The sequence below is a fragment of the Spea bombifrons genome, chromosome 2 (assembly GCF_027358695.1).
Source record: "Spea bombifrons isolate aSpeBom1 chromosome 2, aSpeBom1.2.pri, whole genome shotgun sequence".
In the NCBI taxonomy this organism is placed as follows: Eukaryota; Metazoa; Chordata; class Amphibia; order Anura; family Pelobatidae; genus Spea; species Spea bombifrons.
Genome location: NC_071088.1, coordinates 62,671,435 through 62,695,943, shown reverse-complemented (window position 1 = coordinate 62,695,943; position 24,509 = coordinate 62,671,435). Strand labels below are relative to the sequence as shown.

The 24,509-nt window shown below is 40.2% G+C and overlaps 2 protein-coding genes across 3 annotated transcripts; both read right to left on the bottom strand.

Annotated features, from left to right (window-relative positions):
• Nucleotides 1–1,362: 1,362 nt before the first annotated feature.
• STMN1 (stathmin 1) lies at nucleotides 1,363–12,362 on the bottom strand. Of its 2 annotated transcripts, none has more exons than XM_053454533.1 (5): nucleotides 12,358–12,362; nucleotides 7,423–7,440; nucleotides 6,739–6,914; nucleotides 2,010–2,201; nucleotides 1,363–1,721 (listed from the first exon to the last, which is right to left on the bottom strand). In XM_053454533.1, exons 2-5 carry the CDS (start codon nucleotides 7,433–7,435, stop codon nucleotides 1,662–1,664), a joined length of 441 nt encoding a protein of 146 aa, XP_053310508.1. In that variant the 5' UTR covers nucleotides 7,436–7,440; nucleotides 12,358–12,362; the 3' UTR covers nucleotides 1,363–1,661. The 2 variants fall into 2 exon arrangements, with proteins under 2 accessions (XP_053310508.1, XP_053310507.1); XM_053454532.1 differs by lacking the exon at nucleotides 12,358–12,362 and adding an exon at nucleotides 8,648–8,691 and having other exon boundaries at nucleotides 7,423–7,471.
• Nucleotides 12,363–13,714: 1,352 nt separating this feature from the next.
• On the bottom strand, nucleotides 13,715–20,696 carry PAFAH2 (platelet activating factor acetylhydrolase 2). The gene is made up of 10 exons (XM_053454511.1): nucleotides 20,559–20,696; nucleotides 20,284–20,434; nucleotides 18,861–18,957; nucleotides 18,552–18,620; nucleotides 17,393–17,528; nucleotides 16,659–16,772; nucleotides 16,468–16,559; nucleotides 15,134–15,304; nucleotides 14,791–14,939; nucleotides 13,715–14,262 (listed from the first exon to the last, which is right to left on the bottom strand). The coding sequence occupies exons 1-10, from the start codon at nucleotides 20,646–20,648 to the stop codon at nucleotides 14,165–14,167; spliced, it is 1,167 nt and encodes a 388-aa protein (XP_053310486.1). The 5' UTR covers nucleotides 20,649–20,696; the 3' UTR covers nucleotides 13,715–14,164.
• Between the last annotated feature and the right edge of the window lie 3,813 nt (nucleotides 20,697–24,509).

Here is a 24,509-nt window from a genome sequence, read left to right as displayed (position 1 = left end):
TCCTTGACAAGAATGGGAGTTCTACTGAGCATGGTGGATCGCAGAGGGTCAGGGCCGGACTGGAGGCATACTGGAAAAAAAATCACTTTCATGTGGCTGCCTTACACATTCTAGCGGCAATCTGCGAGCCGCAGGCTGTCAGGACCGCGGCTGCAACAATCAGGGCAATGTGGCAGCCTCTGGTCCAGCATGCACTTTGGTATTAGTCCTCGACTGGAAAGCAAGTTGCTTGATTGCTTTGAGGTCGCTGTCTGCTCCTAGTGGGAACTGAATAGTTTTTCTCTGATTGCTCCTCCCTTCTTCCTGCTGCAGCCCGTGGACAGCCTTTCCACTCCCTCATCTTTTCTGAGTTAAGTATATATATTTTTTGTGTACTAATTATATGTACATGTACACACAGGAAAAAGTTGATGCACTCAGCAGGTCTTTTTATAAGAGAACTGGTTCTTGAGAAAGGCTCATTGAGAGCCGAAACATTGGACCGTCACCAAGTAAATACATTTTATAAAAAGAAGACCCGCTAAGTGCATCAACTTTTTTGCTGTATATACTTTTTGGATTGTTAGCACCCGGGCATATTGCAACTGCTTCCGGTCAAGTGAGTGTTGAGTGTGTAACATTCTGTATCGTTTGTTTAATATATACGTATATGATCTGCTCTGCTGTTCCTATTGCCTCTGTCCCCCACTAGGACACAGCCCCTGTTACCCCACCACAGCTCCTATACACCATCTCAGCCCCAGTTACCCAGACACCACAACCCCTGTCCCCCTCATTTTCCACAGACTGAAGGGGGGGTAAATTCAAAAAGGAAATGGCATTGTGGACAAGTCATGTGAAGTCATATGAACTCTGGTTCAGTGAAAGACAAAAGCATAGAAACAGAATAGACATTGAACATGACCTCAGAGTTGCTTTGTCTACCATCACCCCAGACTTTGAGACACCCCTCAAAAGCATCCCCAGTTTTCCCATTAGTTCTACCTCATGTTTCAATTAGTTTATTTAGCCTCAATGGCGCTTTCATTTCACTAGTGCTGATTACTGCATTATTCATTGTGCCAAGTATCCGTCTGTTTACTGTTTAAAAAGTGCATATATACACACATATGTGGAATACTGCACAAGTTTTATGAAAAAATATAATTCAGAAATTAAATTTTTGGGTTGCAACTTAATGACCAGAGACAAATGCAGGTCCAGAGGATACACCGGTTGAGAATCACTGCTGTAAAGTATTCTGCAGTCAATTAAAACAAATATGCATCCTATCGTGATGGCTGGAGTGCTCTTAAGCAGTGTGTTTCTGAAAAAAGTTTTGATACCAGAACACGCAGAGAAAACTTGACAATTAAAGACATGTTTCTGACAAATTGTTTTATTAAGACAAACTATTAAATAGGCAGAATGAGAGATTTAAGTGCAATATGTAACAGTCTGACAACAGTATAACAATACAAGAAAATCCCACACCTAAACTTTCCTGAACAGTACCACTGAAACAAGCACAGGTAAGAAAACCGGGTAAGTGAATATATACAATTCCTCATCATACAGGCAAACAGGGCACAGTTTAACCATCTACATCAGGACAAATAAAGGGGAAGGAACACTGACAATAAACCGCTAAGCACTGCTGGGTCAGTTTCACACAGTGAGATTCAGTTTTCAGTGGCATCTTTGCACTCTTTTCCTTTTCGGATCTCTTCCAATTTCTTATCCTAGGACACAAAACACATTTGGTTACAGGTGTTTTTAGGAATAGAATGTAGGAGGCCCTTATACTTATTTTTTCTAATGTAGTGTGTGTGTGGGGGGGTTCATGGAAGGTAGTTTATCATACAGGAAGCACAACATTAATAGCATATATTTAAAGGAAGGTCTTGATAACGTAGTACCCCCCTGGAATCAGTCGTGGAAACCACACTTGAGTAATAAAGTACAAAGCAAGAGGGTCAAGAGACTTGGATAGACATGTTGGAGAAGAGCTTCCACCAAGTATCACAAACCTTTTCACGCAACTTCTCCAGCTTGGCAGCCATTTGAGCTTCTCTTTTTTCTTTGTTGGTTTCCATTTTAGAGGTCAACTTTTCTTCTGCCATTTTGCTGAAGTTGTTATTCTCTTCAATAGCTTTTTGAAGAACCTCTTTCTCATGCTCTCGCTTTTCAGCTAGTTGCTTCAGTATTTCAGCCTCATGTAACTATAAAGAATAAGGTAGCCAGTTCATAAACATCCTTCAATTACTGTACACAGCTGATGTCAGAGCTTGGACTAGAGGACTGCATTGGGAGGTGGGTCCCACCAAAAACAAAAAAACCTTGCGGGCGGTCTTGCAGGCGGGAGGTCAGGCACTGTACCTGCGGGGCTGCCTTCTTGCTGCTCCCTTAGTGTCCTCTTGCTCTGCCCAGGAACAAAACGGAGTCACGTGATGTGACATCACTTCCCGTTACTCCGCCTTGTTCCTGGGTGGAGCAAGAGAAGAGACACTGCGAGGGAGCAACTCAAGGGCAGCCTTGCAGGACTGCGCAGGAAATCTGAAGTTCAGGTAAGGAGGTGGGCTTAATTGGCCACAAATGTGGTGGGAGCAGAACACCCACATTGCGGGCGGGATAAAAAAAAATAAATAAAAAAAGTCCCGTGCAGGGCTCTAGCTTGGACAAATTCCATCTGTGTGCCCAATAACTGCATTCCCTGCAGAGGAGGCATCTTCACTGAAATTATACCTTCTGGGTCCAATGAGCTTTAAGAACATTCACAATATGCAAAACACTAGTTCTAAAAACCTGGTGCCCCAGTATTCCGAGTGAATTTACCATATGATACACATACATTATTGCACAATGCAGTTTCATTGAACCATTCAAATAGCATCCCTTTAAATGTGACCACTGCAAAAATTGTCATGTGTAGGATAACAAAAAAAAAAGTTTAAGATTGTTAAACGTAAAGTGGTTCCATTGCATGGCAAGCCAATAGGTAGCTTACTGAAAATTTAACAAGGGTATTTTTGTTGTCGCATACAACAGATTTAAGGCATTCTATAGAGAAATACTGGATATTGTCAACAGAAAAGACAAGGCAACCATGACTAGTACAAAGCATGATTAATTGCCAAACACAAGATTGTAAGCAGTGTCCTCTGCACTAATGTAGTTTGTCTTAGTCTGTAAATTCTTATCATAGCACTTGAATATTCGTCTTGTAATAAGCACTGCGTAAATGGTTGGTGCTATATAAAGTGACCCTCAGAGGTAAAATGCTTGATAGATTTTCATGCGAGTGTGTTTAGAGCCATTGCTCATGCAAGTTAGATACGGTGTACATATGGTCTGCACTTTGAGTAGCTGCATATGTACTGACGTACAGAGTAAATAAGTAGTGCAAACCATCAATAGAAGTAGGGCTGCAACAACTAATCGATAAAATCGATAATCGATAATGAAATTCGTTGGCAACGAATTTCATTATCGATTAGTTGAATCGATTATTATCGATTATAAAATGAGGGTTTTTTCAGAGCAAACGCTCTGAAAAATCCCCCTCATTATATAATCCGTTTAGTCTGACTCACCGTCTCACAGCAGCAGCTCCTACTTACTCCCCCTCCCTGTAATCACTGTGACAACTGGCCCCGCCCCTTCCTTCTCCAGGCCAGAACCACATGGCTGTGACACTCATCTAACTGTAAGTATATGTATGTATGTATGTATGTATGTATGTATGTATGTATATATATATATATATTTGGGCTACTGAAAGTTAGGGGAGGTGGGGGTTAATTTAGGGGCAGTTATGGTTAGTGGGGTGTTTAGGGTTAATTTAGGGGCAGTTATGTTAATAGGGTGTTTAGGGTTAATTTAGGGGATGCTGTGGTTAAGGGGGTGTTAAGGGTTAATTTAGGGGCAGTTATGGTTAATGGGGAGTTTAGGGTTAATTTAGGGGAATCTAAATCCTGGGGGCAGTGAAGTGACATATCTGGGGGTATAAGGCATATACAGTATCTAAGGCATATGAGGGGAGGGCAGTGTGGCATGTCTGGGGAGGACGGAGTGGTGTATCAGGGTGTATAAGGCATATCTGGGGGTAGAGTGGCATATCTGGGGGTAGAGAAGTGGCATGTCTGGGAGGCAGGGTGGCATGTCTGGGGAGGATGGAGTGGGGTATCAGGGGATATAAGGCGTATCAGGCACAGTGGCAGATGTGGGAGGCAGCGTGGAGTGGCAGATGTGGGAGGCAGCGTGGCATATGTGGGAGGCATTGTGGAGTGGCAGATGTGGGAGGCAGCATGGCGTGGCATATGTGGGGAGGGCAGGGTGGCATGTCTGGGGAGGATGGAGTGGTGTTTCAGGGGGTATAAGGCATATCAGGCACAGTGGCATGTGGGGGGTAGAGTGGAGTGGCAGATGTGGGAGGCAGCGTGGCGTGGCAGATGTGGGAGGCAGCGTGGCGTGGCAGATGTGGGAGGCAGCGTGGCATATGTGGGGGGGCAGCGTGGCATATGTGGGAGGCAGCGTAGCAAGCCTGGGCTCAAATGTCCATATATTGGGGGGCTGGTTGGGAAATAAAGACAAGAAATGTATTGTCAAAGTTTTTTTATTCTGCTGTTTGTATTTAACATCATTTGTTTAGTAAATTATTTTAAATAAATGAAAAATTTACATTCATTTTTTTTATCTGATTAATCGAAAAAATAATCGGCCAACTAATCGATTATTAAAATAATTGTTAGTTGCAGCCCTAAATAGAAGCATGAGCCTCAGTTGAAAGCTCATGTTTAGGGAAAACCAGTCATTTTCTCATTTGTGAAGTCCTAAATATGGCTTGAGTTATTTATGTCTGTTCTAGGAGCAGAAAGAAGTCACCCATGTGACAAGTCTCAAAATGCTATAGTTTCCTCACTAGGTGTATGCGACTCATGTCAGTAATTGCCTGTATCATTTTCAGCACATATCTGGACAGCCACAAAACTGGAGTATTTTTGAACGCTTAAAGCACCTCTAGAACACTCCAGCCATCATATGCATAACAGATGGCTGCATGGCCCTTGTTGTAATGTAACACATGGCCCTGCATTTGTAAAAAAAAAAAAAAAAAAAAACAAAAAAAACATCCCATTGCCCTATCATAACATCTAGCCACTATAACCCTCCTGCCCCCGTTCACAGCCCCCAAGCCTGTTAAGCCATAGGCATAAAACTTATACAAAAAATGTACACCTAATAGTATGCTCCTGGTGCTGGGAAAGTATGGAAAATCTATATAAATTAGGTATTTCTGAAATCAGGACACCTGAATTGATAAACTTGGAGGGGATTTTCCATCACTTTACCTAATTTTGTAAGGATTCAGAGGGAAATTTTAAATTTTTCGCTAGTTTTTACTAAATTTCTCATTCTAAATTTTCAGCTAATCATCCAACTATGGTATCAAAAGAAAGCTCGATCTCTCCTTGGGAAGAAAAACAGAAGAAATATATAGTTTACATGGGTACACTATTCACAGGAAGGGAGTCGCTGAACCGACATAGCGCAAAATTGCTCCGGGCTTTGAGGTACCAAAAAACCCCTGGGATTGAAGGGGTTAATGACAAAGCCTGGGGTTAAAGGAGAACTATAGTTACACCATAAGTAAAAGAAATGTACAACTACTTGTAGCTTGTGCTGGTTACCAGTGAAGCTGGGCGATATTTTAGAAGTTTAAATCAGAGGGTAATTGGGTCTCACTGTGGGATTAGCATAACTGATCAGCATCCTTTTCCCCCCTCCCCTTAAACCACCCTTAAAGGCTGGGTGATTTGATACACAAGAAAGGCAACTATCTTTTGCCCATCTGCTTGATTAAACTACCCATTTTGTATAATTGCATCATATTTTGTTGTCCTATCACATTAAAAAGCAGATTGCTCAATGTACGCACAAGGTAGGCTTTTAACACATACTGATTATTTCAACATGTGAACAGATGCATGGGTTTACATAGGACACTCGTTTCCATATCGCTTGACATATCCTTTTCTAAAAGGGTTGCAACGTATAATGTAGATTATAAGAACCTGAGTTGGTAGCTGTAAAATTAAAGCCCAGGTGTTTCGTATGGGGAGGAACAACATTTATCAAGTGCCCAAATAAGTGCCAGTGTTAGAGTTTGCTGCCATCATATATGCACTTGCTTAGTAATAGCCTGTATGTCAATGTTTAGAGTTCTAAATTGCTTTACATGGCATAAATGAAAGCCTGATGTCTGTTATCTATATAGTTGAGGTTTCTATCTTAACATTAAAAGAAACATGCCAATTAACAAAATCAGTACACTATGATTTATACAACACCAACATTCCACAGTGCTGTACAACAGATGGATATATAGTGCATTACATAATTTGGTCTCGGGGGGGAGGGGAGTTGTGGACCCTGCTCAAAGTGATGTTATTTGCTACACCTGGCATTTGCAGAAGAGTTGCAGTATCAACTTAGCGTCATTAGTCAGGGCCAACCCTAAAAGTGGCCTGCATGAATTGTTGAGACAGCCTGATGTATATATTATCAGCGAGGTCATCTGACATACATCAATCATTTTCTATGCGGGAACCGTGCTGACCACCTGAATTAAATGTGTTATATAACAAGTGTTTCTTACATGCAGTTTGTAACATAGGGTCTAACGTAGCTGGGCAAACCTCACTCACAGGCCATGCAAATTACAGTTCCATGAAAGGAGACCCATGCACACTGTCTCACCTTTCGTCTTTCTTCTGCAGCTTCCAGCTTCTTCTGAATTTCCTCTAGTGAACATTCCTTTTTTTTGGGAGAGGCAATGGCAAGATCTGGAGGAGCAGCATCAGCAGATGGGGGACTTAGAATGAGCTCAAACGCCTGACCTGAAGCACGCTTTTCCAGCTCCTTTACTTTAATGTCTTACAAAAAAAAAACAACAAATTTAAATGTACATAAAACCATTTCCATTGTCTTGTTAGCTACAAAACCGCTTTAAGCACAGAATTACAATAAAAGAATTTGTCTTAAATTCACATTTGCATCCATCTGAATTTTGAAAGCCTATGGGGGAATGACATAAGCTAGATAAAAGCAATCAAAGGTTACTAGCAACTAACCACACAGGTCAATTTAAAAATGTGCAGCTGGCGTTGAACAAAGAACAGAGCACAGAGTATTTCAGTAGCAACATTTTTTGAATTTTAAGGTGTTTGACTATTTATAATTAGCTTATGGAAATAAGAACACGAGGTTCAGCAGATGTAAAGTTTATTTTTAATGAACAGCATTAAAATATATCACCAAAACTAGCAGGTCTTTATAGTGTAAAACATCCAGTCATAAGAGGGTTAATGATCCTTAATTGGCGATACCTGCCCCCCTCAAGTAAATAGGTCCCACAATTCAACAAAGCTGGCCAAATGGTACCTGCATCCGCCATTGTGGTGTGCTCAACTGGTAAATCTTGTACGATTAGCTGAAACAGAGCACAATTGGGCTGTTAAAATGTAGTCAGTATGGGTAACAGCATATTATACCTGCTTATTTTCACAGCCACCTGCAACAAGGAACGTATAGAGCATCTCCATCATCTAGCTATAATAATGCAACACTACCGGTTTTTTTTTGGGGTGGGTGAGAATAAGATATTCATGATTCAAACTCACCTTACCCTTCCCCAAACACCAGAGTTTCACATTTTTAACATTTAGAGGATGTTGACCCACTAAAAGCTTTAACAGGCTGTGTGAAGCTTCACAATGGTAGAAACCACGCTGCATGGCACACAAGGGTTACTATGCCACCACGCCCATTTTTTTTTTTCCTGCCAATGCAACAGCTCGGAGCAGCGAACAAACACACAGCATTTATAATATAACGGGATACAAATACGCATTGCCATTGGCCACATAAGTGGAAATATACACGTGAGACAGCCAGGTGGGCGCGGACATCTGTTATTCCCACTATAGACCCACACAAAGGAAGCGCGAACCGCTCCCACCCGCTAGCAAGCAATAATATCCTGTCAACACGTTCAAACAATGACTGAGCGAGCAGCGAAAATACATTAAAAATAAACGGAGAATTTCGTTAGCGGTAAAGCAGAAATGGACAGTTACAAAATTAGCAGCGCCAATATGTATTAAGACCGCTAGAGAACACCTTAAGCCTTTATTAACAAAGGAGGTGAGGGGGAAATCGATCAGCGTCCGCCAATAAACAGAGAGCGAAAGGACCAGACAGACCCAGCAGCCAATGAGAAACGAGGAGTGGCCAGACATACACCTGAACAAAGAGAAGCGCGCGCCTATTATATACAAAAAAAAAAATATAAAAAAATCCAGGAGGCACAGATTGCTGTAAATGCTGCAAAACCACACCGAGAAACAGGTGCACTAAAAGACATATAACGCATATAAGATGATATATATACACACAAACACACATAGCATTACAGTATATATATGGTGTAATTGCCTTGACTTGCTCGCTGTAGGTATATAGAACTACGATATATAGATTTATAAATATATACATATAATACATGGGTATAATGCGCCTTCAGTAAAATCTAAATAAAATAAAAGTCGCGCCCACACAACCCGCTATAGCCTTTGGCCACAACAGCCAGCTCCCACAGACATCTCACCTGTCGCGCTGCCTCTGAATACCATGCGCGCTCTCAGCACCAGCGAACAAAAGCGCCAACCTCGGTCACGTGACACCCCTTGCACGCCCATCATTGGCTCATGATTCCTGCTTGGGATCAAACCCCACCGGCTCTGAGCCCGCCTCTTAACCGTCCCTGGGACCCCGTGAAAGATGTAATTTTCCACTTTGTAGTGTAAATGCGGAATCTGCGCCGTGCGCGCTGTGTAACAGGTGTGTTTTACCCGACTTGAGAGGCGGCTTTCAGAGCATCACCAAATTTACTGATTTTATAACCTAAATGAAGGATGTTTGGGGGGTTAATAGGGTGATGTAAGTGACGGTTGCTTTGCAGACTGGTGTAAAGATATTAGAGTAACAAATCACAGAGTCTCGTGGGTGGACCGTCTATCGTTCAGTGTCACAGACTGGGTGGCATCTTAGATAAATGATGTAATGGTCCCCTGTTCTGAATCCCAGACAACAGTGACAGTCAAAGGGATGTGCCCACAACGTGACAGTCATCAGGACTATTGGCATTACAATGACTTTTTGTTCTTGTCCTTAACAGGGATAACCTATGCTTTATCTACCATTCCCCCTGTATTTTTTTTAGGTTACATCTGTTTGCCACGCACATGATAAACAAGATTGCCAGGTGCTTTCTGCAGAATGTACAGAAATAGCCAGATATGGATTAACCCTGTAGTTTATTGTATGTAAGCAGTACTCTCCAGTTCACAACTAGATACAAGGTATACGTTATTATTATTTATTGTTTTATATAGTTCCATCATATTCCGTAGCGCTGTACAATAGGTAGACAGGCCATAACAAGTAGTATATAACATAACAATCTGACTTACAGAAACAGCCGAGGAGGGCCGTAACTCACTTTATCTAAAGGAAGCTCCTACATACCGACAGCGATCATGTTAAGACTCGTGCACACGGGAGTGGTTTTTGTGCAAAATTTGGATGGCAACTAATATTTGTTACCGATATGCTTGTGTATCTGGTTTACACAAACAAGTCGATTACAGGGGATTGGAAGGGAGACAGGATTTTTGAACTCTTAATTGCTTGGTATGAAGACATGTTGAAACAAACATAACCAGTTTTAAAAATTGAAGTTCTTCCAGCTTTCAGGTTTGTATGTGTGCTAAGCCTATATGGCTGTTTTGAATCTAGCTACTAGGTGAAAAAGGTGTTGGGAATACATGAAAAATAGTATCAGGACTATGCCCGATGACACACAGGTTGATTTCACAAGAAGTCAAGATGATGCTTAACCCCTTCAGGACCGGGATTTTGATACTAACGTGTCGCTAAAGGACCAGAGCCGTTTTTGTGTTTTTGCCATGTCTTTCTTCAACTGTAATTTCTCTCTTATCAATTGGTGCACCCACACAAATCATATATTGTTTTTTTCAGCACAAGTAGGGCTTTCATTTGAAACCTTATTAAGCTGGGTAGTACATTGTTTTGTTTGAAATAAACTGGAAAAAGTGGGGAAAAAATGAAAAAAAAGCATTTTTTTACAGTTTTGTATACATACAAATTGTACACATATTGAACCAATGGGAAAAAATTATCCCAGATATATTCATTAAGTTGTCCTGATTTGGAAACCACCCAACATGGCCAGGATTTTTTATCTATTTTGACCAGTATAGGGCAAATATTGCAAGGCATGCATCACGTTTTTGAAATGCAATTTTTTTCAAATTTGGCATGGTAGTCTAATAACTGCAATAGTTGTCACAGATACTGATTATCCCCCCAAAATTATATGTTTATGAACAGTAGATAAGTCCAGGTGTACAACTAGGGTCATTTTGACACTTTTCAAACAGGGATTTTATCGCCAATTGCTGCCAAATTTTGAGGTATTTTTATATTTTTTTGTTTTTTTTTTGCATATGTTGCAATGTTGCTTTAGATTTTATATTATATTTTGTATAGAATATGTGCAACTGCAGAACAAAACACTAAATTGTGTTCACCAACATCCCCCGGTTCCAACAAGGCCTCACATGCATGGTTCATGCATTTTTTGAGGAAGCTATGAGGGCAAAACTGGAACATGCGCATTTTCGTTTTCACATTTGGAATTTTCAGAAATTGGTTTGCTGGGCCCATATCCCATTTGGGACATTTTGGAAGCCCCCCACTGTAAATTACCCCATAAAAGTATATATTTATGAACAGTAGACGAGTCAAGGTGTTCAACTAGGGTAGTTTTGACAGTTTTCAGCCAGCCATTTCTTCACTGATGTCTGCCAAACTTCACAGGGAAATTATTTTATTGCATTTTTAACGCGTACATTTCAATGTTGCACTGAATTTCTTGCACACCATAAGTGCAACAGTGGAAGAAAACACCACATTTTGTTCACCAACATCCCATGAGTCCAACAAGGCCTCACATGCATGGTTCATGCATTTTCTGAGGAAGCTATGAGGGCAAAACTGGAACATGTGCATTTACATTTTTTAAAATATTTTTTTTATCAGATTGCTTGTAAGTGACAGGTTTAGGCCGCTGACATCAATCAGGGAGACCGATCAATAATCAGCGACTTAAAATGTCACCGACAAGTGATCAGGTAATAATTATGATTTTTTTATTTATTAATAATTTGTGTTTTTTCATAATTAACCTAGATGACCCCTCTCTCTTTGTAGAGCAGGGTCATCCATGGGCTGCCATAATGATCCGATCACTCCTATTGGCTAGGAGCGATCTGATCAGCCCAGCCCAGCATTTGACCTGGAAGCACCCTGGACTTTCAGGTCAGTGCTGTTAATTTTTTTTATTATTATTATTTTATTAATTTTTTATTTATTTATTTATTTATTTTTAAATTTTTTTTATTTTTCTTTATTATTATTATTTTTTTTAACTCTTTCAATGCTGATGCTCCATTGAAGCACAGCATTGACTGATATTTAGTCCCCACAAGCTTGTGGGGACTAATATTAACCCCTGCAATGCTGCGATGGGGGGTCATACACAATCGCAGCATTGAAGGGGTTAATTGAGGAAGAGTGGGGGTAGGGGTTAACTGAGCAAGGGAGGGGGTGGGGGGGCTGGTCTCCACACTCATGTGGTGAACCCTGTCTCCCTGTTCAGTGGCAGCTGAAACCGCGATTGCAGATTTTTCTGCAATCGCTGTTTCTGCCTACAAAATCACTCCGTGGGAGTGATCGTAGGCTTGGGGGCGGGCTTAGACAGGCTGTGCTGTCTGCCCAGGAGTCCTGGGCAGACAGCAGCGCCCCCACGATCACCGCGATTGTGGTGATGTGGGGGCATTTTTTGGAGGAGACGTACCTGGTACGTCCCGGTCTACCGGTGACTGTTAACCAGGAAGTACCAGGTACGTCCCGGTACTGAAGGGGTTAAATTGACTTACAGAACATAGAATAATTCAAAAAGGAACCGGGACATTCAGAGCAGTCCTGAGAGTCCCATACTGTTATAGCATGGACCCCTCTTTATACACTATATAATATTGTGAGATATTACCATGTATTTGACAGAGCCCATACAAGCAATGCAAGAAAATGGATAGAAAAGTGGGATTTTCAGTGTATTTCTGTGGTAACTGTAAGGTGATAGTTGATCAGATTGCTGGAATTTGTCTCACCCTAACGGTTTGACCTTTTTATCAAATTGCTATCGGGTTCATGTGATTTGTAATTGACTTAAGCTCAACTTGCAATTTGCATTACCTTACCAGCAACACACATATTTAACTCAACGACAGTCATGGTGAATAATGGGGGCCATCTTGACCCCGTAAACCAATAGTTTAATATTTTGTATATATTTACTAAAAAAAATTAAAAAATCCAATCACAGATAAATATTTTGTCATTTTTCATTTTAAGTGCACTTTAAAGGTTAATGATAGAATGTGTTGCAGACAGTAGTGTAAGGGCTTATACCCCAGTGTTAATCCCTTAGGGCCTTCATGACACACTGTCATGAAAATATAACATGACTGTTATGACAGCATGAAATGACATGTAAAAAGTAGGATTGTATGCTCCTACCACATGATGCTTTCCAGTGCAGGAGACAGCCTTGCACCATGGGATCCAATCAGCAGAGTCCACTGCCCTGCAGTCACTGTGATTGTGACGATCTGAGTGATCATATGACAAAGCTAGTGTAATAAAACAATGGCTTTGTCTGTAACAATGTCTCCTTCTCTCCTTGCAATGTAGAAAAAGAATGTCGAAGCCAAGAGGCCAACCCACATCCCCTCTAAAAAGCAGAGGCTACTGGGACTTGGCTGCAGTGTGTGTGCAGTTATGTTCAGTGAATATCCTCAATCAAACCCACAACAAAAGGGTGCCAAAAGTGACCATTGCTGTTATTATAAAAATGTAACCATCAACAATGAGCCATAGCCCAGGCAACTATGGGGAAAAAGCAAAAAGTGCAGGGTGTGTGTGCTAAGGTGTACCCTTCATCCAAAGTAGCAGAAGTGATGAGGATACCTCAAACATCCCTGCATCTGCCTTTTAGCTCTTAAAAGGAACATTGTATACTAGACAAGTAGCGTTTCTAACATTACTTGTTTAGCTGTGACCAGGTGTGATGGAATACAAACCAGTGAACCCAAGGGTTAACCTAGGGCAGAGAATTGGGTGTTAGCAGTGTAGGGATTGCTGTTGGGACTAAAGCTGTTGGTTTCTGCTTATGGATGATATTCGTGGTTTTCTAAAAAAAAAAAAAAAAAAAACATTCTGCACAGCCTCAAAAGTCAGTTTGTTCTGGAAAGGAAGTCAAGCCTGCAGGTGTTTAAACTGCTAAGTTTTTCCGGAAATAAAAATATTCTAGCAAAGGGCTGCTGTAAGTGAGTAGAGCTCTTGTGTTCTCTGAAAATGGTGAATGTTGCAAGCCTTTTATGGCAAAAAAGGTATTGTCCCTTTTAAAAGGGACACTTTCCCACCTTTTCTTAAATGACTCATCTTGTAAGCACCCTCTGATTTATTTCAATTTACTGTAGAAAAATTAAAAATTGCCATGTAAATGTGAAAGGATAACACAATCAAATGTAAAACCAAGTTGTTATAGCATCTCTTCTTTATTGGCATTACTTATTTTTTTCCATTATATTGTACTAAGCATTTTTATAGCTTGGGGAAAAAAATAATTGCAATAATTTCCTTGGTCTGTATGGAATTGAAACTACTTACTGCAGCTTAGTCTTTATATAACAGTGTTGCAGAATTGATGATGTTCTATGTTTGGTAGCTACACATTGCAGGCAGCGTGTCCTCTGAAGAGCTTGTAACTGTCACAACAATGACTTCAGCGTGAGTACACCCGGCAGCTTCCTCCATGACACTGCAGTCTCTCAACAGTATATTGCTTTTATTTAGTGCATCAAAAAGGCTCCCTGTGTGACAATAAACCACCTGTCTGTCCCAGGCCAATTAATGGTTTTTAGTATTTATCTTGGTATTTATGAAATGGATGCTTTGATGTCTCTTTTGAAATATCTCACAGTTTGCTGGAATCTGCTGATGAAACGTCCTCAATGAGATGGTCCCTAATTGCTCCACTTAACTTAAGCAACTTTGGGGAATCTTCAGGCAGTACTAATGAGGGACACAAATAAAGAAACTAGTTGACATTGAAGTACAAAAATGTGAATTCAAGACAAACACACCCAAAAAGGAATAAGGTGTTAACAGCACTCAAAAATCAGAACAGAGACAGAACAAGAGTCGCTTCTCAAGAATAGAATATGATACAAGGTAAATCTTCATGCTTTCCTGCTTTTTATGATATAAAAATCTGTTATTTAAAAGGTGTAGACTCTATATACAAAGTAGCATGCACAAAAATAGAAACCATTTAGAACATTCATATGGAAGCTGGATTTTCAGTATAGGGAAATCCAGAGCAAAGAAGGTCAAAACAGATCAAACAAGAGGTGTGTAGGGAAAACGACATTAGTGCGGACAGGGAAATTGTCAGCAACAATCAAAGCAAACAGAAAATACACAGGGGCCATGCACCTATGTGATCTAGCTGGTCCACAAGGGCTGCACCCTCATCTGATGATGTGTAGTAAGAAAGTGAGGAAAAAAAGCACCCCAAGAAGATCAAACATGGTATTTTACCCAGATGCTTATAGAGGAAGCTCAGTGCTGATGCAACTGTGGCCTCCAGGCAGATCTGCGGATCAATTGTCCCACGAGGTCCAAGAATTTTATTTGCCATATACCCTGTCATAAAGGCAAAATCCGTTGGACTCTGATGAACGGATCCCCTGAGGACAGAAAACATTGTTGTACTTGACAATTGAATGAGAAACATGAAATGGTGAGATAAAGAACTGCTCCTCATTAGGAGGAAGAGTTGTCTGTATATGTTGCATAGGGAGGTTTCTTTGAATTTCATCTCATTTACTGTATATTTTAAGGACAAACATTACAGTAAAATGCACCATACCCTCCAACTTACAGGACTGTGACGATTTTGGCCCCTTCCTGTCCAAAATTCAGTTTCTTCATTTTCTGAATACTGGAAGCTGTCTGGAAATTTTCATTGTTGATGAATAATGTTGGCTTTTGGATGTTTGGGTAAGCAGCATTTTCCAGAGGAAACATCCAGGCATCTAGCCCGATTGCACACCTAAGTGAAGAGAAAGATAAAGTAATAGATAATGGAACATGTCTGTATACTGTACATATATTTATATCAATACCGTATTTGCTTGATTATAAGACGTCTTATATTCAAAGTTGTCTTATAATCAGACATCAAATAGAGGTCTGACCATAAGACTAAGATCCAGATCCCCTGGATCCTCCTCTCTGGTAACCTCCGCTGCTGCCGGCACTTCTTCTGAGGGCTTCTATGACGGAGCGCCGGCCTGACGTGAACTTTTGGTGCTCCATCATAGAAGCCCCGGCAGAAGTGCCCGCTGCAACAGAGGTTGTCTGCGCGATATGCACAGACAACCTCCGCTGCTGCCGCCACCACTTCCGCCGGGGCTTCTATGACTGAGCAACGGAAAGGTCTGCTGCCGGAGCTAACGGGCAGCAGAGGTTGTCTACCGGCTGCCCCCACTAGGCACCAGGGAGTCTGAAGTACGAGGAACGAGTCTGGGGAAGCATTGGTAAGTCAGGGAGGGGCAGAGTGGCATATGGGGGATATAAGGCATTCCTGTAGGCAGAGTGGCATAATGGGGGTTAAAAGGCATATCATGGAGGCAGAGTGGTAAGCTGTGGGGCAGATGTGCATAACTGGGGGGGGCAGGTTGGCAAATAAAAATAAATAAAAACAAAAAATCATTTTTCTCAATCACAGTTTTTATTAAATATGAAAAATAGTTTACATGTGAATTAATATTTACTAGTAAAACGATTTCTGTACACGGTAGTCATTTTTTCAGGCTTTTTCTAAATTAATATTCAAATTTTGGGCGGCTGTCTTATAATCAGGGTCGTCTTATAATTGAGCAAATACGGTATATGCTTCTGTAAAACCAGTGACAACTTGAAAATCCACTGCTGTTGTGCATTGAGTTTTTGGGGGCAGAACTTTGAATTATTGGTACCTTTCAATGGTAAAAATTAGAACTGGTGGGTGTCAGATCACAATGTCAACAGATAGCATCAAGATGTATGTTTAAAACTTATATTGATGCACTTCATCTTTATTATACTCCATTTTCCCTTGGGCTATATATATATATATATATATATATATATATATATATATTATATTATATTATATATGTGTGTAATACTGTATAAAAATATGCATTCTAGCAAGTTTGGATCACTACTTACCTAAAAATATCATCTTTGACCAAACTAAGCAAAGCTGATGCTCCTCCAAAAGAATGACCCATGATGGCTACCCTACTGAGATCAATCCTGCCCTAAGAGAGAGTGTGTAAGAGATCTGATGGCAAATTTAGAAAACATATAAAATCTTTTTAAAATCCACTCATACAGCTCAGCATACTAATATTTGATACCGTCAGATTGTGCAGTTGGAAGTCTGTCACAGTGATGCTAGATTCTATCATTCCTGCATTGATGTTTTCAAGGACCCGAACAGCTTTAACACACTCAGTTGCTCTTTGATGTAGCTTAAGTAAAAATAGGGAAATAATGCATTGGTAAACAATAAAAAAAATCAAGAACATACATGATGTTGAGGAGATGATTGGAGCACTATAAGTGTATGTAGAAATAAGTCACTGAATGTTGCATATCTTTTTCTATTACTCATTTATATAGAAGACAAATTAACAGCCAGTCAAGGGCCCTTTTCACCAATGTATAATTTAGATGTTGAGTGGGCAATGGTTTGAAATAAAGGCATCAAAATGGTTGGCCTGCAACTTGGTTTGATATGTTAGCGATGGTTTTCTTTCAATATACAAGTACATTGTCCCAACTATAGAACCCATAGTAAAAACGCAATTGCCCAAGAAGAAAATCCTGTCATTCAAATGTAACTAATAAAAACAAGTTGTACCAAAGTACAAAAGTACAAAATGGTTGAAAGTGTGAAGGTCCCACTCGTGGGTTGTAGCTACAAAAGAAACAGAAGCACAGCTAGAATTATGCATGTGCTCGTGTTCTATTATGGTAAAGCAGTAATGTAGTCTATAATCAGTTCTGTCTGTGAACCTTTGATTTAAAGAGAAGACCTTATACAGCAGAGTGCCGGAAATGTATACTGTATCTAAAGATTCAGAGGTACCTGGTAGTTTCGGAGATAAAACTCTTTCATTCCGGGATCCACTTTTCTAAATGGAACCCAGACCTTCTGTGGGTGCCCTTGGGAATGTGTGTGGGGTAGATCCTCAAAATAATATGTGGCACATGCTGACCCATCCCTGTGATTTAACAATTATAATGGTAAAATACGCACTCCAAATAGAGCAATATTTTATGCGGCACCCACTGAGCTCTCTAGCTGAAATTTTAACAATATTAAGGAATACTCCAGCCATGCACTTTTATGCATATCATGGCATCAGAATCCACTCTCAGCATTTGCTCCCCTCCTAGATATCTGCCTGCCAGGAGATGCATTTCAATAGGGCGCACAGGGACCAGGCACAGTATGAACAGATCACAATAATATCAGCAACAAGTAGTACTGAGTCACTCAGTTATTAAAATCAATATCTGTGAAAGCTCACTTTAGACATAAGATCCTTAAAACACCAACTATTTGATATATTTTGTATTTGCTATTGTGTTTAAACCACAGATAGCTATTGTATGTATGTAGGGGAGTGGACTGCTGTTTCCCATGTGTTTTCTTTTTTATCTTTTTTCTCTGATGCACTCCTCAAAATCGGCTAAATTCACCCAGGTTAATTAAATTACAGTGCAGCAATTACATAAATCTGTCCCACATATTATATGAGTGAACATCACTTATGGGGCTTGTTATTACCAACTTTCATGTATGTAACAGTTTTCTGCAGTGTAGTTGTAAAGACAATGATAAACGAGCAGTTTTGGATATCCCTTGGTTGTTTGACCTTACAATACCATATCTCGAATAAATAATACTTTCTTATGTCAACAGCATCTGTCTGTGCTGGATATCGCACGTTTTGCAGGTTTAGCTCTACTCGATAGGGTTGACGTGAAATGGCTTGGACAAACTTCATTTAATCATAAGCTTGCACAGAATATGAAAAAGTTGATGACCAAGCTTTGTTTTAAGGTGGACAGCGAATTCAGGTTTTAGCTTTCCACAGAAACTAACTGACCCATTGATTGCCAAACCAACTTTACTTTTAAAATATATAAACCAGATAACAGATTTGCGTTTATATTGTCCCTACAGTATATATATATATATTAACATTGTATTATTCATTTTGAATTGTTCAGTAACTCACTTGTGTTCCACGGCAGCCACCAGAAAGCCATGCGATGCCAACTCACTACACAATGAAGAGTATACTGCCCTAAGTAACAAGAATAGAAAGATTTAATTTCCAAACAAATGGATGTTGTGAGACTACAACCATGTATTATGTGCTCCTAACCCTTTGTCTGGCTTTGTAATTACAAGTTGGAATACGCTAACTAGATAAGTTATCTAAGGAAAAATATGATGTTTTGGTTAGAGTAATGTTTGAGTTCCAGTTATTTGTATTATGTTTCTGTTTTCAAAGTGTCATTTTATTTAAATGTGAACAGTTCACCTGAAGGCTCCAAGCCCGTGAGAAAAGATTATGAGTGGTCTCTTGTCCGTTCCATGCAGAATCGGCCCATTCCATGAGACCGGTATTCGACTGCGACCTATATGCAAAAAGAGACACTTTAATGCCCCATATAACACGTTTCATCTGTAATAAATAAAAAATGCCCCTTTTTTTTCAAATTGGGAAAACATACATTTTAACATTAAGAGGACATTCAGCTATCACAAGTGGAATGAAGCACATGGGAGGCACTATGGATACTCCACAAAACATACACGTATGCCATGTTAAGTCAACCAAAACAGTATACATTATAAAATGTATAATTTACAGTTCAATATACTACATATACTGATTATACATATAATGCCCATCCATTGAGTGTCCAGGAACACAACTTATTTATTTCATTTATTACAAATCAGACTTGAATAACATAATTTCAGCTTTCAGCACCCACACTGAGGGGTTCAATATAACAGTATGCTTTCAGTGCGTATACGTGCGTGTATATATTTATACATACCTGCAAGCTTCATGGTGATTAAATTATTTCCTCTGAGATAAAGGTTATCCACCAGAGGTTTAAATATAATAATAATTTTAAAAATAGTCACGGTATCCAGGAGAGGAGTAACGACGACAAGACCTAAGTGGCCCTTGCAATATATTACTACAGATTTACAGAAACTGGGATTCATCTGTTTTAATCATCTTTCTTAAAATTTACATATCACTGTAGGGGTTAATGTACAGATCTAACATTACACAGAAATCAATCAATTATAACCCATTTTCAAATGTGATTGAAGAAGCAAGTTAGAATGAACACCAGGCCAATACATTTTGTAATGTGACTGTGCTGAACCACGATCCATGGCTGACAATTTTTTAGAGTGAGTCTCCCAATTACATATTATTAGTTTAGGAATGGATGTTTGTGGTTGGTCCATTTGTGACCTGGGACATTATATGAGTGTATTGGCTCCCTTGGTGAATGGCTTACATTGCCTATTTTTCACTAGTTATGCAGCCCACATAATATTAACCTGGACTTGTCTTCCAGAAGTATGAGGATGACAGGGTCCGCTACAGCGACACACACTGATCGCATCCGCCGCTCCAGGGTGCTTTAGTGTGTGGCCATGGGCTGGATATGACAGGTTGCATGCGTAAAAAGTTAATGTACAGCTCCGCATATCCAGACGTCGGCCGCACTTATATTACCAGCTGGCCACTAGCATTAAAGTGCCAGGGCTGCCTCGTCATCATCAATATGGCCCTGCGCACATGCACATATATATATATATATGTACAGTGTTAGCAAAATATATATAAGCATGTATAGATCTATGTTATACTTACCATAACTCCTTATGCCACATGACAAAATATAAAACATTTACTTTGTTTACCCCCTTACCGAGTATCAATGAAGCCCCATACTGTGCTGCTTTGCTCTCCATGCCTAAAGAGCTGACCAGTCCCGTCGTGTACTCTGTACTTGGTGCCCACAGGGGGTGCTGCTGGTCACACGAAGAGGCACTGGGATAGTAGAAGCGGAAAAAGCTGCCCTGCACGTAGAAAACAAGCAGATAATACGGCTGAATATTACACGAAAACAAAACATCCCCTGCGCGGCACAGAACGCCGGCCCTACCTATCCCTACCCGGTGCCTGCCATGTCAGAGCATATACCTCCTTGCCAAGTCCCACCATGATGTCAGTGCAGCCCACAGGGTGCGGCCCGGTCACAGATGGAAGCCTGAGGGACATTGGAACCCCCATGACTGTCGACGCTGGTTTAATACCGAAAGACTGCTTTCACATTAGTACTGTCGCAAAGTCCAGAGAAGGAGGAGATTGCGAAATGCTTGAGCTTTTTATTATTAACCCTGTCTGCCATCAACAGTATTCCAAACAAACATAATGGCAAACGGAATGGGGAGTGAAATTCTCTGGGTGTTCGCTGTAAATTGCTGGGGTTGAATGTCTAAACAAATATTTGAGCGTCCACATATAGAGTTATTCACTAAGTTTCCAAAACAATATAAATCGCTAATGCTTGTGATAGTCTTCATTATGTTTGCGGCGGGAAAATATGTTTGAGGTAAATGTGTATAAGTTGGCGAGTAATGGGAACTGTGACAACTTGTGTAGCCGTCAATAAATATATGCGAGCACAAATCATTGTTTCACCCACCCTGAATGATGTATTTGTAAACCATTTCAATATCCTAGCTTTTTGTCATACCATGTATTTCTCCAAATCCTATTTACCTAATATAAGGGTTCTTCTAAGTTTGTAAATTCTAGTTGTGTTATTTTTGCCTTTGGATGTATGTAATGTAAGAAGCACTATGTAAATTGCTGGCGCTAAAAATATAGTAATCACACAGCTTTACTTAGGGTTACTTCTACAAATTGGGTGCCACTGCTGAAAAAAAATACTGCTCGGTATTATCCACATATGCGTAGTTTTTAAAATTCTTTGTGAATAATTTACATAATTTTTATTTTTTTTAAAAAAATTGGCTTGTAAGGTTTCAAATGTTTTTTTCGTGTATGTTTCTTATAGGTGGGGTAAAATGTTTGTGGGTACTTTTCACTATTTTCTTTACTTTTTATTTTGGGGTCTTTGTTGCAAACAAGGACAAACTTTGTTTTCACCTCTTCTCACTTGGATCCCTACTGAAGCTGATCACATAGTAATGATCCCTATAGCCCTGCGTTCCCAATGTAATCAGCAAGCTGGGGTCATCAGCCCAGCTTGTTAGACCCTCTGGGAACCCATTTCACCTCTTTGTGATGATGGACACTGGTAGACTTACTATCACGACCTGTCCCTTTAAGCATTGGCAAGGCTAACATCAGGCTATCAGTCACAATTTATGGTCACAACCTCAATGAGAGAGCAGAAGATGAACACTTTCATGTTACAGGGCATCCCCCCACTCTGATCAGGTCTCATAGCACCTACAACAATAAAAAAATACAACTATAAAAACCACTGTCCGACACTGCAATTTTTCCGTTCTAATGTTATCCTTGTAGCTTCCCCAGAACCAACTGCCAAGCCTATGCAATATGGGACACCACTGAACTCAGGGAATGTTACTAAACACAGTTTGACATATCCTGGTCAAGAGATCCAAAGCTTTACTCAGTGTTTTGAAAAGTAGATATATTTTTTATGGCTAACTTTGAATAGTGTTGGTGGAGGAATGGATGCAAGAAATATGTCAAATTGAACATAGTGATGTACCCGGAGTTGTATAATTTTAAGAAACATATGAATTAACTATGTTTATTTACAATAAGGTACAACTGTAAAGCAATATTTGTTCCCAAAATGTTTTATCTTTTTTTCTTACTAAATAATGGATTATGTAGATGAATTTGGTTAAAAAAAGAAAGCCCTACTTGTCTTGGAAAAACTCTGATATATAATTTGTGTGAGCACCCTAAATTAGAAAGAGGGAAATTACAGTTGATCAAGAACAAATGTTAAAAATACCTTTGTTCTGAAGTAGGTCATGTCTTGTGCATTTAGATGTTCAGGGTGTGGAAAAGTATAACCAGTGCTCACACCGAGCACTATTTTACTTAATCCACCAGTGCAGAACCACCAATGCTGGGTAGACTCCCTACTACAACTACAAAGTTCCAGCTAGCTCCAACACTAGCCTATGCAACAGTTTTGAGGGTGCATGGGATGCTAAATTGCCTCTTTTTATATGGTGCAAAGGCCACCAGGTAGCTTACTACTTCAAACTACTGTTTCACTACCCCCAAGGGAGTTTGGCACACTCAGGAAGGTCCATTCTTTAAGCAGCTTGGCAGATATGGGGGTTGATAGCAGCAAGCAGGACTAAAGTCAATTTAGAAATTCATTATTGCCAACTCCCACTTACATTTGTATAAAATAACATTTTACGGTTAATACAAGATGAAAAAAACCTTGCAGATTTAAAAATGCTTTAGTTGCTTCCAAGTTTTAAACCAGAGTAAGAACTAAAACAACTTTGCAAATTTCATGTAACATCCTCAGGAGATGGAAGGTAACATACAAGTCTCCTACTCCCCAGTACGTGTTTCTTAGCCATCCCTCACAGACATCAATCCAGACGCACATTCCCCCAGCAACTTTAAGTTTAATATGATATGGTGTCACACATACACAGAAAAAAAGTGACTGTTCCTGTGTGCTCCCTTCTATGCCACGTACTTTACCCGGAGAGTTCCCAGGTATGGTCATTGGTCATTGTACATCATAAATGGTTAATTCCCAGATTAGCCTTATATCTCCCAGTTATGCACATCTGCCCCCCAGATATGCCTTATGCCCCCTTATATGCCACTCTGCCACCAGATATGCCTTATACACCCCTATATACCCCTCTGCCTCCCTGATTTTCCTTTTAACCCCCTTTATGCCACTCTGCCTCCCTGTTATTCCTTTTAACCACCTATATACCACTCTGCCTCCCTGATATTCCTTTAAACCCCTGTATGCCACTCTGCCTTCTTGATAGTCCTTTTAACCCCCTATATGCCACTCTGCCTCCCTGATATTCCTTTTAACCCCCTACATGCCACTCTGCCTCACTGATATTCCTTTTCACCCCTATATGCCACTCTGCCTTCCTGATATTCCTTTTAACACCCTGTATGCCACTCTGCCTCCCTGATATTTCTTTTAACCCCCTAAATGCCACTCTTCCTCTAGAAAGCCCTTATATCCTCCCCCGACTTACACGTGCTTCCCTAGACTTCTCTCCGTCCATAAGATTGCTTGGTGTCTAGTGGGGCAGCCAGTGGAGGTCTGTGTGATGCGCTCAGACAACCTCCACCTCCAGAGCATTTGCTCTAAAAAAAACCCCTTGTCTTATAATCAAGCAAATACGGTACTGATTTAGCAACCGCTGTGTGAGCTGTTTATTTCTTGTGTTCCTATCACTTCTGGAAATAGTTTACTACTGGAAATCAGTAAGAATAACCTCTTCCGAAAGTCAAAAATATCTACAGCTACTTTGTGCCATGGCAAGTAAGGAATTTTACAATACATTTATTTATGTTAAATTCAGAGGCTGTCTCCTGTCACAGCCCTATTATCAATATGAGTGTCTCTGATAAAACCAGGATCAGGAAGCAGGCCTATCAAGGTGACCATATTTCCTAACTGCCATTCAGGGACACTAACTTTGATGAGTGCATTGTATCAAAGTTATGCTTGGGACTGGCGAAAACATATTTGCCAGTGCATTTTCCAATATGTATGCACACATTCACTGGCTACATAAAAAACGTCTTACTTCTATACATTGCTTTCTCAATGAGCAGGAACTTTGGAATACACATTCATTTATGTATAAACAAATTGAGCCTGTCTGCTCAATAATTTTCATCGTAAAGTGCCATGAAGTCCCAATGTGGGACTGTCCCAGGCAATCTGGGACATGTGGTCACCCTAAGGCATATGCAGCATTCCTCTCCTAATCAAACTGAAAAGTGTGATCACCAGGAGGGAAACAGTGAGGATCCCCCGCTGATATGAACGATGATACCATCAAAAAGAGAATTCCGCATTTAAATCCCCTGAATCTGGTATATTTGCAGGAATTTAGCCCTGTCGATGCTTAAAGGGCC

Bases quoted from the DNA above. Each gene is read 5' to 3' on its own strand.
- STMN1 (XM_053454533.1), bottom strand. The intron at 2,202-6,738 runs GTGAGACAGTGT...TATTCTTTATAG, and splicing joins CTGCAGAAGAAAGACGAAAG to TTACATGAGGCTGAAATACT. The intron at 1,722-2,009 runs GTTTGTGATACT...TTTGTGTCCTAG, and splicing joins TGGAGAAGTTGCGTGAAAAG to GATAAGAAATTGGAAGAGAT.
- PAFAH2 (XM_053454511.1), bottom strand. From the start codon at position 20,648: ATGGGGGTTCCAATGTCCCTCAGGCTTCCATCTGTGACCGGGCCGCAC. The intron at 14,940-15,133 runs GTAAGTTGGAGG...TTCTGTCCTCAG, and splicing joins GCCAAAATCGTCACAGTCCT to GGGATCCGTTCATCAGAGTC. The intron at 14,263-14,790 runs GTAAAATACCAT...GTCCCTCATTAG, and splicing joins CTTCCTCTATAAGCATCTGG to TACTGCCTGAAGATTCCCCA.